The 14,638-nt window shown below is 44.6% G+C and overlaps 1 protein-coding gene across 4 annotated transcripts in view; it reads left to right on the top strand.

The window, feature by feature from the left end:
• The window catches only part of RNF130 (ring finger protein 130), a 55,396-nt gene extending 41,826 nt beyond the window's left edge, over window positions 1-13,570 (top strand). For 2 of the 4 annotated variants that reach the window (XR_011004336.1, XR_011004337.1), the window contains exons 9-10: window positions 594-2,095; window positions 6,842-13,570. Coding sequence is in view for 2 of the 4 variants with exons in the window: in XM_068205898.1 (XP_068061999.1) it covers window positions 6,842-6,951 (110 nt within the window). In the remaining 2 variants the exon portion in view is untranslated. The remainder of the gene's footprint in view (window positions 1-593; window positions 2,096-6,841) is intronic. The other 2 variants (XM_068205898.1, XM_068205896.1) reach the window with 1 other exon arrangement.
• The last annotated feature ends 1,068 nt before the right edge of the window (window positions 13,571-14,638 follow it).

Genomic DNA, 14,638 nt, shown 5'->3' with positions numbered 1-14,638 from the left:
CCTGTACCTTTTCTTTATTATGTCCTTCCCACAGCTTAAACATCGTTATTTAGAACATTAGTTCTGGAGTTGTAAGTATATACATATTTAGCTGTGTATATGTATATTTGTGTGTATGTATAAATACACACACATGCATTTTTAAATAGTTGTGATAAAAGTAAACATTGTCTAAGTGATAAAATAAGGAACCAGCTGCTTTCTCTTGGTCTCAAAATACCCTTACAGCACCCTTATAAAAAGTTTTAGGCAGTGTTTGAAAGGAACAGAAGCAGTACAATTTCCTTGCTTCCTAGGGAGCAGTCAGAAATTACTGTGTAAGTGTGGGTTTAAGACCAAAAAGCCCAAATGTTGGATAGTACCACTTAGAGAAAGTTTTCAGCAGCAGATGGAGTGTCCTCAAAAGCTTAGAAGTGCTCAGACCACTGGCTGTCCTGCAGGAATGATGTGACAAATACAGACATCTCTTAATGCTCTGGCTTTGTATAATAAGTCATTTTACACTAACTTAATTTTACAGGATTTTTTTTTTTTAGTATTGGCAGTATTAACTTTAACATAAATATTTTGTTCCTTTTTTTTCTGCCCTGCAGAGCAGAATGCTATTGAAGAAACGCTTTCCGGCCGATTGCCATGGAGAGAGACACCTATTTTTATGCATCATTTATCGATCATGCAGCACAAGCAATTATTTAGTACATTCTATTTTTTCATAAAATTTGCTGATGCCAAAGCTTTGTATTAAAGAAAAAGTGAAGAAATAAAAAAAACTTTAATTATGAAATCTTACTCTGTGAGAATTTCATTTTTCTTGGGCTTTCTGTGTTAGTACTCAAGTCTGAGAGCATTTTGTAAATATAATAAGGTGCTTTATTTCCTTTGAATGATTTTGTCTTTGCAGATCTCTATTTTTCTCCATTCATTTGGGACACCAAGCTGATGGTAACCAAGCTAAGTAGTGGAAATCTCATGCAGTGCCCTTGTTACGATGCCAGTCAAGTGACTCAACTGCCACTGAAGTGACTAAAAAGTGTTGTTAGTAATTATTTGACATCAGCTTGTTAGGCAAAAAAGCTGGGTCAAGCTGTCAGTTCTGCTACAATGGACTTACCTTGACTCCAGCTGAGAATTAATTTGAAATAAAAACATTTTCTCAGTTTCTCCTCCTGTAACACTCTCAGTCACCCTGGGAGCACTGCAGTATGATTTTTGCCTTGAGGCCAGGCATTGCTGGAGATTTGCAATGCTGAGGTCTCAAAACACAAATCATAAACCTTTCCTGTCTTTTACTTTCACCCCACCCTCCTTTTGATAAAAGTGAAGCTGCTCTAAACCACTTCTTCCTTCCAAGTAACAAGTGAAAATGCAGCATTTCCCCCGCTGCCATGTGTGAAGCCTCCTTTCAGACCAGGGGCGGGGGTTAGCTTTGGTTCAAATTCAGATCATGGAAGATTGATAACGCTCTTTAATGTAGAAACTCTGTGCAAGCATGTCCTTTCTTGCCACGGCTTCTGTTCTGGTGAGGAGACAGAGGGAAAACATCTCCCCTCACTGTCCTCACTCTGGCGGTTTCATGCACGTTATGCAAGCCCTGTGTGAGTAATTTCACAACAGTCAGTTAAAACACGCAGGCCTGAGTTGCAGCCAAATGCTAATGCTTGACTTAACGAGATGGGTAAATGAAGGTAACAAGTTGGGAGGGAAAAAGTAATTGACAGAAGTTAAAAACTGTTCTGCGTTTGGTTGTTTTTGTTGTTCTCGGATCAAGATGCAGAAAGTGAATGCTTTCTAAGTTAATTAAATGAACAGAGAGAAGCAATTTTGCTGTAAGATTTAATTTTTTTATGTACTGGGAACTAGAGGATTTAATTTAATTTTATTTTTATGTATAGGCACTTTTAGAATTTAGGAATACAGCCAGATGCTACATTAAAATGGTTTCTTAATTCTTATTTGTCCATCAGGCTTCAGCTGAGAAGGCAGCTTTTATAATAAGCAGTGAAGAATGTGATAGCTTCAGTGCATTTAATAGAATTCTTCTTTAGTGTGTCCTTGTGAAATTCTGAAAGAAATATGGAAACAAATCAATAGACCAGTAAGTGCATTTTGAAAGACTGGAAAACCCCATTGGACTTATTCATGAGAAGGAAAAAAAACCCCAAACATTCTGTGTTTGAGGGCTGTAACGTACAGCATGCGTCAACTGAGTGTTGTTGCCAAAAATGGAGGAATGTGGTTAGAGCATGATTTAGGGAACAAGCTATGATACATGTTTTCTTCACTTATCTCTCAACAGCAGTAATAAAACTGATACGTTTGTGCTTGTCTCCAAGCAAAATTCCGTAAGTGCTGTTTAATGCTGCTGGGCAGGGACTGCGTGAGCGGTGCAGTGACCCAGATGCAAAAGGCACCATAATAGTTCCAGTTCATGTTTCTTCTTCAGAACAGCAGCAGAAGGAGAGGTCGAGTGATACTTGGAATAAAAGGGTTGACAGGACTTTTTAGTGCTTTTCCCTCCATGGAAGATTTCAATAACTCAGCATCATCTTTTCTAGTTTTTCTTTTGAGCCTCTAACAGTTGTCTCAACAAAGTGTTAATAATGATACAACTTTTGATAGGTTACTTAGAGGTCAGGCAATCAGTGCACGGTTACCTGTTAATGAAATAAATATGTTCAAAGATGGGCTCTATATCATCCCAGAAACTCCTTTTTTTTTTTTACTCTGGATAGACAGAGGAAGTCCCCAAAGTTTTTCATAGAATCATAGAACCACTTAGGTTGGAAAAGCCCCCTAAGATCATCAAGTCCAATGATTAACCCAACGCTGCCAAGCCCACCACTAAACCATGTCCCCAAGTGCCACATCTGTATCTTTTAAATACCTTGATCCAGCCTATCCAGATCCATCCGTGGAGCCTTCCTGCCCTCCAGAAGATCAACCCAATTTGGTGTTGGCTGCAAACTGACTGAGGGTGCACTCAATCCTCTCATCCAGATCATTGATAATGACATGAAACATTTCTGGGCCCTGTGGATGTAACTCCATTCCCCGTCGCTCTCTGGGCTGAGCCATCCAGTCTGTTCTTAACCCAGGTACTGTGCACCTGTCCCAGCCATGGCAGCCAGTTTCCAAGAGAGTGCTGTGGGACAGTGTCAAACTTCACCAAAGTACAGGTAGACACCTCCACGGCCTTTCCTTCATCCACTGAGTGTGTCACCTTGTCACAGAAGACCAGGTTGGTAAAGAGGACCTGTTTTTCCTAAACCCACACTGGCTGGGTCTGACCCCCTGCTTGTCCTGGATGTGCCATGTGATGGCACTAAAATGATCTGTTCCATGGCCTTCCCTGGCACCAAGGTCAGGCTGACAGGCCTGCAGTTTTCCAGACCACGCTTCCAGCCCTTCTTGTAGCTGGGTGTCACATCTGCTGAGCTCCAGTCAGCTGGGACCTCCCCAGGTAGCTGGGATTGCTGGGAAATCATGGGAAGTGGCTCTGTGACCACCACAGGGCTACCCCAAGTAGTCTCTTTCCTTGCCTGTCCCTTCTGAAGAGTTTTTAGCCATCTGTTCAAGCACTCCAGTTGTGCCAGTCATCCCACCATGTCTACATGATGGTAACCAAGTCTTTCTGGGTCTTCTGAGGAACCACATCCCTGCTTTAAAAGGCTGTATATCAACGGCCAGCATTGAGTGCAAAGCTCCAGCCTGCCCCAGCCTTGCTCAGACTTGACCTCTTTTATCTGAAAGAGCCATTTGAGGTGTGACTGTTCATGCATATGGAAAGCAGTTGCTTTAAAGTCTTCCAGCTAAGCTGGCTTTGAGGAAAGGATGCTTTATGAAATAATTCCACTCTGTTCCTTAACTGAGAGGGTGTCTAAAACAGATTAAGGTAGGGAGTGCTCTGATTAGATTTCCACATTAAGAAGTCTTTGCTGGAGGAGCTGTGGAAGGGACTGCAGCTTGTGGTAGAAGATGGCCCTGATTCATGACTAAGGGCATTAAGATAGTTTCAGATGGAGAGGGAACAGCAGGTGATACTTAATCCTGGGGCACCTGCCATGCTGTGCCTCTTGAGTTTTTGGCCTTGGTCTTGTCCTCACTTTGGTGGCATCCTATGGTAGGTAAAAATATCAATTCCAGGGTAGTATGTTTATTTTCACACTCAATGCAAGTTATCTGAAAAGTTCTTTTAAAGCATATAATGAAGAATAGAGCAAAGGGCACTGAAGGATTCATCTTCATGTATTAAAACTGCATGCAGCCTTCCCATTTGTTTTCTGTACCTTAGGGATAAATCTTGATCTTTCTTGATAAGTGCAAAATAGGAAGAACAGATTCATAAGCTGAATTTGGAACTACGGATGTTTTTACTTGTCCTTAAAATACATTTATTCAGTAAATATATTAGCTGGACCAATGCCACATTTTTAAACAAACAGTAGCAATTTTCTGCATTAAGAGGAGCATGGCTGGGTCACTGTGCCCTGCTGCTCCAGCCATAAGCTGTGGGCAATGCTTCTGACCTGGTTGATGGAGCACCTGAAGATTGAGAGGTGGAAAACACTGAGCAGCAGCTGGAGTCTCAGCTCTGGGCTGGCTGCACTGGATGGGAGAGGAGACAATTAGGAAAAGAATGAGTGATGCGTCTCAAAAATGGTACAGAAGCCAAGAGATATCTATCTGTATGGAAACATGCAGCCTTCCTGGAAGTGGGTGGTTTAAATTTCCTTTGCCAAGAAAGACAAAAACGTCATAGTAAAGAATTTTAGAGGTGCTTGATATACACTGTCTATTTCCAGATTAATGTAAAATACTTGTTGTCAGATGACCTGCTCTGCCTGTTGATTCAATCTCTCCCTCCAACCTGCTAGAGTGGAAGTCTGGGTGCACACAGAGGAAATGACAGCCTGGGCCGTCTGCTTCCTAATCCCATGTTTGATTTCTGTGTAATAAAAACAAAAGCAGCACCAAGTTTTTGAATCCCTTTGGTCTGTTTGAGCACTGGTTGTGTGTAACATTGAAGCAGGTGGAGGAAGGAGGAATGAAATACCCAACATTCACAGCTTATTTCAACTGCAAAATGAGACTCGCTCATCAAAAAGTAAATGAGCCTGACCCATAACACAGTCTTGAAATCAGTTTTATCTGGTATAATTTCAAAGCAGGCTCAGGGTTTGGGGTGGTTTTTTTTTTTTTTTTTTGCTTGAATCATAGAATCATTAAGGTTGGAAAAGATCTTTAAGGTCATCAAGTCCAGCTGTTGGAGACAGACCATGATAATCTGGAAGTCACAGTTCCAGCTTTATGTTTCCTTAAACACTCAACCTTTATTTATTTATTTGCTTTTATTTTAAACATTGCCCAGTTTTAGAAACCTGTAAATTTGGGGGATGGTTCAGATCCAGAAAATGAGTGTTTATCATTCCCCACCAGCTGCTTCTGGAAGTATGTACGAGACAGCCCACTTGTCCCAAGTACATGGATACATGCTCCTGGCAGATTCAACAATCGACTGCAGTGTAACCACTAATTTCAGTTAACTATCAGATCAAAAATTAATTTGCTTATGACAACTTCCCATTCTCATTGCAAATGGTGGAATGAGTGTGTACATTGACTTCTGCTTGTGAAAGAGGAGCAGATCCATTGCCCGACTCCATTTTCCTGCTGGGCACTTGTTAGCAAAGGACACAAAATCTGTGTCTTGGGTGAGTGGGAAAGGGGAAAAGGTGTTTTGGACAGTAGCAGCTGAATTCTTATTTTCTTAGGTCTTCTGTAACATCTTTATTTCAGAATGGGATAGGCTGGGCTCAAAATACGGCTAAGAAAGAGGGATTTAAGCAGCTAAAATCTACCAGGGCTAAAACTACAGTTCCCTAAGCATCTTGCTTCACTGATGCCTGAAACTGGAGGCACCTTAGTTTGTTGCATGCCTTTTTGATGTACTTGGAAGCTTTTCAGTTGCCTCCAGTTTGGCTCATGTAGCTGTTGTAATCTAAGCAGCCTTGCTCCCAGCTAATTCCCGCTGGGATCGAGAAACCAGGTAATGAAGCGTTTTGGCCAAGGGCCTGATCTGATGATAGATGCTTTCAGAGAGAATAATTTGTACAGCAGGAGGGCTGGGCTCCTTGCAGAAACACATCTGTGGATTCAGAGAGCCATGGGAATGCCAGGCCACCAAGGAAAAAAAAGGACTTCCACTCCCCAGTTTATCAACAGCTGCACGGTGCCTGTTTTGGTTATTGCCAGTGAAAAGAGGGTTGGGTCTCCTTGGTTATGTCCAAGGAAATCCATAGGTGGCTGTTTCTAGAAGGTGACTCATGTGGATGGAGTTTGCTGAGCTCTGGAAGAAGTCAAGCTTCCAGCAGCATCGGTGGGATGATCCCTGGGGAACCCCTCACTCTGCCTGCTCCTTCCTTTTGACCCTGAGCTGAACACTTGGTGCTGGTGCAGGGCACAGCGCTTTGGTGCTGACCAGAGATTTCAGGGTCTTCTGAGGAAGGACATCCCTGCTTTAAAAGGCTGTAAATCAACAGCCAGCACCAAGTGCAAAACTCTGGCCTGCCCCAACCTTGCTCAGACTTGACCGCTTTTATCTGAAAGAGCCATTTGAGGTGTGACTGTTCATGCATATGGAAAGCAGTTGCTTTAAATTGGCTGAGGAGCACAGGAACAGAGGGGAAATATTTCATATGGTTGTTACTGCTTTGTGTTGAAGGGTGGCTGTTTTTTCCATGTGTACTGTGTTTGCATCCATCACACAGGTATGAGGATGCTTTACTCAGTTCTTCCATTGTTCATGTGTGTTGCTAATGTGGTTTTGTTCTACCTCTTGCAGGCAGTCACTTCTTCCATCGTAACTCTCTGTCCCCTCGAAGCCTGGTCTACGAGAGCGAGTTCTCAACCATCGAGCCTGCCTTGGACATGTACGACGAGAACAAAACCTGAAAGGAATCCATGCTCCTTCCTGGCCCTTTTTCCGTTTTTTTCATTTCTCATTCCTATTGTTGTGTACTCTTTCCATGGATCTCCTTTGTCTGAAGAAGAGCTGCTTTTTCCAGAACACAAACCCGCCTTCTCGTTTGCACAGACGAAGACCAGCTGTGGTGGATTCTGAGGGTGGCATCTTTGAGGTGACAAAGAGCTGTGACAAGCAAGGTTGTCTGATGGAAATTGCTGAGTAACAGCATGGGGAGCTGTGTCGGCCCAGCCGTGGCGATGCAGGAGAGGTTTTACGGTGGCCCTAAGAGTTTGTGCTGAACTGCAAATGCGTCTCTTACACAGGCATCTGCTGTTTCCAATTTTTAGTTGTCCAGGTGGTTGGGCAATGTCAGAAAGGGAACTGGTTGTAGAGGAGATGGCCAGTGACTGGTAAAAGCACTCGTATATCTCGGTCAATCCATAACCTTACTGTGAAATAGCCCCTTCTGGGAGGGACCTTTAATAAGTGCATTGAGTTTCCTACAACCCACTTAACCCCGGACAGTGGCGAGCCAGTCTGATGTTCAAGCTGCAGAGAGGACCTGCATTTGCAGAAAGATTTCAAGGAACTTGATGCTTGGATTTTTTTTCTCCAATTTGATTGAAGCAGGAGAAAAATGGTATACACAGAATGTACTTTTGGTCCTTCTGTGTGCTGAAGTCAAGTGAGTCTTTTTCTGCAGAGAGGACATTCACAGAACCAGCACTTGATCTACCTAAAAACCATTAGACTTTTTGAAATATGCAGGAATCAAATTAGCTTTCTTTCTCACGTAACTTTTTTTTGGGGGGGTGGGGGGTAAAAAATCCACTAAATTTTTCACTGAGGTTTTTTAAAAGCCAGCATGTTGGCATTACACAGAGAAGAAAAGAGGTAAGCTTCTTATCCCACTCTCCTGTTGAGATCTGCAACAGTTATTTAACAAATACGTTCTCTGAGCTGTGCCCTTTCCCACTGACATCAATAACAGGAATGCAGAAAGCAGGAGAAGAAAGGAAAACAGCTACTGCTTTGACACGCTGCAAGAAAAATCAATTTTTACCAGCATGTGACAAAAGTGGTGGGGAAATGGATATTGTTTGCAAGTTTCTGAGAGAACAATGCAGAAATGGAGAGCAAGAGAGGAACCTCTGGAGCTAAGTCATCCACAGCGTTCCTCAGATGAGCCGACATGGAGGAGCAAGTGCTTCTGCTCCACCGTTTCCTACCGGACAATGCATAGCTGTTAATGAATGTTTGGATTTTTCTCCATCGCAGTCTAAGTTACTGTAGGTGTAGAAACTCATTTGTGTCATTGTAATGTGAAACACAGTTTCACCTTCTATATAGGCATCTTGAGAAATCAGTTAAGCCAAAAAGAAAGGTAAGACTTATCCTGCCGTGCTTTAATTTCACCCGCTTTTGCTACAAGCAGGAGAATTTTCCCTCCTTTATAATGTTTTAAATTGTATAGCAGTCTGCTTAACATATATCCTTTTCTGAAGTGTGGTTCAGCTGTGTATTTAACATGAATGTTCAAGAGAAAAAGAAAAACCCAGCTCTGTAAAATGAGGAAATGAGCCTCTTTGCCGAGCATGCTTTGACTTTTGTTGCTGTGTGTCAGCTTTATTTAATCTGATAATTCGAGAGGGGGTGGCGTGAAGTGTAGGGAGGTTTTTCTCATAAATACCCACATTGATATTTACCGAATGCACTTTTATTGTCATTCAGCTCGCTCTGGAAATGCGCTGAAGCCCCAAACGTTTTTAAGAGCACAATTTTGACACCCACTTTCTCCAACAAAGCAGTGAAGTGAAGGTCACAGGAAGTGCCACAGGGGCTGGGGCAGCAGCGGGTGGTGGTCAGCATCCCTCCTCTGGTGCGGGGCAGGCAGCGACAGCTCCGGGCGCCACCGGCGAGCCCAGGCACAGCTCCCCATCCCGGCCTAGCTGAGCTGTGCCCGGGCCCAGGCACGGCTCCCCAGCCCAGCCTGGCTGAGCTGAACCTGTACGGGACTCGGGGGCGGCAGAAGGGCTGGTTGAGCAGCCCCTGTTTTCATAATTACATCTGTGAGATCAGCAGGGACACGTGGGAGCGGTGCCTTGGGAACGCAAATGCCCAAGAGGAAAATCACCATCTCTCAAGGATGTTATGGGCTTGTTTTTATCCATGAGGGCAGTCAGGTTATGATAAACCCAGATACTTGGGTGTTCCTGGTTAAATGCCAACATGTCTTGTTGTCTTCCAGCCAGCACAGAGCTGCTCCGGTGGCGTTTTGGGTAGGACAGGCTCTTGGAGAACTGTGTGGGGTGCTGACACCCCATGCAAATCCTTCTCATAGGGGCTGCCCCATCCCAGCACAGGGATTTCCCCTAAAGCCCCTGGGAATGTCACTGTGGCACAGTTTCAGTACAAAACCAAACCTGATGATTTCTCAGCTCCAACTGAGCCTGTTTGCACAAGCTGTGTGCCAGAATATACAGAAAGGCTAGAAGAGGCATGGAAATTAAAAATTAACAAGCATAAATCCCCCAAAGACAAAATAATAACTAATGTAATTTGTATTTTGCTAAATCTTACTTCTAACCAAACATCTTGGTTTTGAGCAGGGGGATGGCAGGTTTGCCTCAGTGGAGATCAGGGTCTGGCACAGCAGTGTAAAAATGGATTTGTGCTGTAGCATCTTGGATAGGGGAGCTGGTATTTGTAATTGACATCCTGGATTTGGGACATCTTGCAACACTGGAAAAATTAAAAGCTTGTTCGAGCAATTGGTCCCTACGTGTGTGCCAGGACGTGCTGGAGCAGGCCTTCCTCAGTTAGTCATATTTAGGATGGGGAAGAGGCACCACAGCAACATGGGTGATATTTTCTGGGCTGAGCTGGTAAGTTTTAGGTTTTCCTTTTAATATTAATTAGTATATTAAAAAAACTTGATGAGCATTGTTGTTCTGCTGCAGTGGTGCTGTGTGGTTGAGTCATTTCACAGAAGTAAAAGATACGGCAACCTACCAAGCACTGTAAGTGCCAGTAACTTGGAAAATCATTTTCAAGGTTAAAAAAAGTGCTTTTTTTAAACAGGAAAACATTCAGTTCATGACTTCTACATATAAAAAAAAGCTTTTATCTCCAAGTGTTTTCCTAAAGTATTTAAACTCCAACACTTTGCCTTCTCTTTCTCAGCTTCCTCTTCTATGAAAGTTTTGCATGTTCCCATAAGACATTTGTAAAATCAAGGTTTGCTTGTGTTCTTAGAGGATAATTGCCAGTGAGAAACCAGATTGTAAGTGTGCTTTTTACCTATAATACACAACATTAATTATTAAATTAGAAGCATGTTAAAATTTACCTAACGACCCTCACAATTGTTCCCTCCAGTGAGCTCATGTGTTGGAATCTGCATTGTCCCTTTGCTCTAGGATGCTTGCCCTGGCACCTGAGGATGTTACAGGAATAGCCAAGTATCCTGCATTAGCCAAAGAAAAACCAAAACCAGTTTAATAAACGTGTCTAGGACTATGTTATGAGACTTTCACACATCTGTTTTCTTTAAACGCATTCATGTAAAATAGTGCAAAGGCTTGGGAGAGCCAAGAGCTTTTTACCAGCTCCTGGAAAGCAGAGGGAATTCTGCAGGAAACATGGGTCACGCTGAGGCTTCAGGACTTGTTCAGTCCAATTTAGGTTTGAGGTAGTGCCACAGTCAGTTCATGAGCTGAAGGATGAAGGCACCAGGGTTGAGCTGAAGTTCAGGCAGCTCTACAGCCTGATTACTGGCAAGTGAGTTGACTTAATTATTAAAAATATTTGTTATTTTGCTTAGCTAATAGTCATTTGGTTTTTTACAGCACAGGAAATAGCACAGCAGCTCAGAAGCCAAGGCACAGTGGGGCAAAGGCAAGAGCCATAGGGCTGCTGCCAGCCCTGCAGGGTGGGGAGAGAAGGACAGGAGAGCTTAGGGCAGGGACCTCAGGAAACACCTTCAAATTCCCAAGTAAAGCTTTTGCTCCTTTTTCACCCTGTGTTACCCAGCCATACTTGACCTAATTTTCCAGCCTGAGCGGTGCAGAAGAGTGTGTGATGTGCCATGACAGCTTGCATATGTGTTGTTATATTTAAAGATATCTTCACTTTTTCCTTTCCCTGCTAGACTTGCTGCTCTGCAGGGCAGCCTCAGCTCTGGCACACTTGGTGGAAACTGGTGAGCAGGTGAAGGAATGAGAGAGGGAAAGATGTTCCAACTAAACAGACTGGGAGGAAATCAGGGGAGAGATAGACAGTACTTCAGTATGCTGGTGCTCATTTCTGCTTTTTTTTTTTCCCTTGTCTTTGAAATAATTAAGAGAAAAAGCTGTGCTCCCTACCCCTTCCTTGTGGGATGCAGTGACAAGAGCAGGACTCCAGGTGGGATTTTGCTCCTGATCCAGAGCCATGATGCTCTGTAACCCCCAGCCAGTGATGTCCTGAGATGTTGACCAAAAACCCCAAATTCACAAGAGCGTGTCAGGTTTACCTGGTGCTTGCAAAGTGCTTTTGAGGGGGGATGAAATCTGCTCACAGAGTCTTTGCAAAACACTACTAATTGACTCCTTGTTATCTGTCAGTTGATTGATCCTTTCATTAACCTAATCTTTTTAAAAGCCTGCGACATTCCCAGACACTCTTGATTCTAATCTCTACCTTTCCACTCCATCAGTTACTACTGGTTTCCTCCTCCTCTGGAGAGCTGGGTGAGGGTCCCTGTTGTGCAGGCACTGCTGTCCACCTGTTCTCCAGCATCTTCATCACTGTGCCATCACCTCCCTGTGCCATCACCATGCCAGCCAGCCCCTCCAAGGGGATGCATCACTCCAAACCAGTCATGGTCTACGGGAGCGCAGAGTTTTCTGGTGGGCTGTGCTCAGCCAAAGTAGGGTGTGTGGGATCTGGGCTGTTGTAGGATGCTCATTCTCTGGATCCCTGAATAGAGCATCCTTTTGCTCTTCTGCCCATTAGCCTCATGGAGATGCTCACGTGAACAGAAATGGATGTGTAGGTGGTGCAATAACATCTGAATATTTTGTCTTTCTTACTGCAATAATGTCTAGGGTCTCTGGGCCTGGGGGCCCTGTGGTATAAACTGTTGCCCAAAAATAGTCCCTTTCCTAAGGAGTTAATAATTAAGTATTAATATTCCTACAAATAAAAACAACATAGTGTTTTACTGAAAGTTGAAGCTGCTTAGAGTAATTTCAATGCAAGGCTGAGGTGTAACATTAACTAGTGTCATACAGCTGGGACTGGGGGTTTGCAGCCCAGAAATCAGATGGACATGTATGTGAAGGCTCCCTCACTCCTCCTTTCTCCACTTGTATCCAGAAGCCCCTCAGGAGCCAGGAGTTTTTATTCTTTTCCCTGAGCTCAGCTGTGTGCATTTATGTGCCATTTGCCTTTTTTTTTTCTTTGCTGCTTCTCACATACTCTGGGGCTCGCCTTTGCTTAGCTCTGACTTGTTCTTCAGCTGCCCAAACCTCCTGGGGGGGACAAGAGCCATTAATTCCCAGCAGAGCAGCTCTGCTAGGCTATGTTAAGGCATAGATCATCAGATTTGCTGTGGATCCCCTGTGCCTGCGTCTGTAACACCCTCACACTGTCTCGGGCAGTAGGAGCTGTAGCTGCCTGCAGCCTCCCCACAGACTGGGCTGCTCTGGGAGGGAGGATCATACAGAAAAAAGCTCAGCAACCCTCCCATGCTCCAGCACAGGAAAGTCTGGGCGTGAAATTAAACGTGTTCTTTGCTGCTGTTAAGCCAGGAATGTTTAATAGAGTGTTTGGGGCGGTCAAAGTAAAGCTCCTGGTCGGGTTCATGAGGTCCCAGCAAGGCAGTGCCCCAGCCTGTTGCTTTCTGCTCGTGCTGGAAGGTGCTACATGAACGAGAGGCCTTCCCTGTGCCACCACATCAGCAGGCAGACTCTCCCCACCCTGTATGTCTAGGCTTGACTGCCAGCACTGGTAAGGTCTGTTGCACTGCTCCTATAAAGGGGAATAACCTTTTGGAGCAAAAGGAGTGGTAGCATCGCTCTTCCGCTTGTCCCACCAGCCCTGCTGCAGTTTGCAAGTAGATATAAGATACTAAAAGCTTCTCTGGATGACCATGCCTGTCCAGGATCACCTGCTCGAGGCCGTGGCTCACTATGCACTGACTCCACCAAAACAGGATCATTTTATCTCAGCAGAGAGGGGACCCCCCGGCCTTTGGGCACAGGAGACTGCAGCAAACAACAAAAAACCCCAATTTGCGTGCGTGTAAAATGAACAGTCTGTTTGAACTGGCCTGCTGCCAGATGGGTCACACCGGTGTGACCAGGTAACCTGAACACGCCAGCAGCTGCCAGGGGTCTGGGGACACTGCGGGGACACAGGGACACACAGTGCCCTCCCGACAGCCAGAGCTTTCCAGCCCCTGTGGAAGTGTGGTTTGCCAGCAACAGAACTTGTTGACATGTTTTGATGTAAGTATAACACTGTATTGTAGTTACGTGGTATATGCCAGTATGTTCATAGTGTATACCGACTAGTTAGGGTTTGCTAATGTACTACATTTCAATAAAAAGCAGTTTAAAAATATGGAGTTTGTGAGTTTGGTGTCTGAAAATATGGGAGAATGAAAGCATCACCCAGTGACTCTCCAGTCCCTCCAGCATTTCTTATATATCTGTCTTAGAGGGTAGTGTGGAACAACATTGTCAATAGATCCATTTTCAGAGAGGATTTTTCCCACCCCGATGTAATTTTTTTATGAATATGCTGGAGACACTAATCCACCTTCTCACAGCTTTTGCCGCCTTAAAGATGGCACAGAGTGAGCAAGAACATCAGTAGTTAATCAGGGAAGGATCCTTCAGCATCTTCTCCCAGTGCTCAAACCCTTCCCACGGGACACCCAGCCTTCAGAAACCACCCTGCTGCTCCCCAGAAACAGCCAAGCCATTGAGGCGAAGGCACAGTCCTGCAGGCTGAGCCAGCTAATTAATATTTATATTAGTGTACCAGGGCTCCAGCTGGGATTAGGGCACTGCACTAACAAAGATAGATCATCCAGGGTTAAAGGATTTAAAGCCTAAAAAAGCCACGGCATTCCCGCCTTCCTGGGAGCTGGGCAGTAAGCAGAGATGGTAGATGTCAGTGTTTTCTGCTGTTGTAACACTTGCAGAGTTTGCCTGGAGGCTCTCTAATGGCTTTTGAAACAAGAATAGCTGTTCGCTAAATTATTGGGAAGCTGCTCTGCAGCCAAGGGATGAGAGGGAATTGCATCTCCCACTGTCCTGTGTGCTGCAAAGATCATCCTGGGACTGGGCCACAAGCTCTGAGTGGGTTCCAGAGCTGCAAAGCAAGGACTGAAGTGAACCAGCTGCCAGGAGGGGGATGCCAAAAGCCCCACGCTGAATGGGGGATGCTGGAAGAGCATGTTCTTCACAGCAAAAAGGGCAAATTAATTCCCATATTCCCAGAGGGGAGATGGAAGCATCACCAGACTGGGCAGGAGCGCTGGCCATGTTTCTGCTGTTCCAGTGCCCGACCACCCCCTGGGGTGGATATTTTTCTAATATTCAACCTAAACACCCCCCTCCCCCTTCCCGACACAACTTCAGGCCGTTCAAGTCAGGTCTTTTCAGTGCCACAATGTGCCACCGG

Source organism: Anomalospiza imberbis, chromosome 15 (genome assembly GCF_031753505.1).
Source record: "Anomalospiza imberbis isolate Cuckoo-Finch-1a 21T00152 chromosome 15, ASM3175350v1, whole genome shotgun sequence".
Taxonomy (NCBI): Eukaryota; Metazoa; Chordata; class Aves; order Passeriformes; family Viduidae; genus Anomalospiza; species Anomalospiza imberbis.
This window is presented reverse-complemented; position numbering and strand designations above follow the sequence as displayed.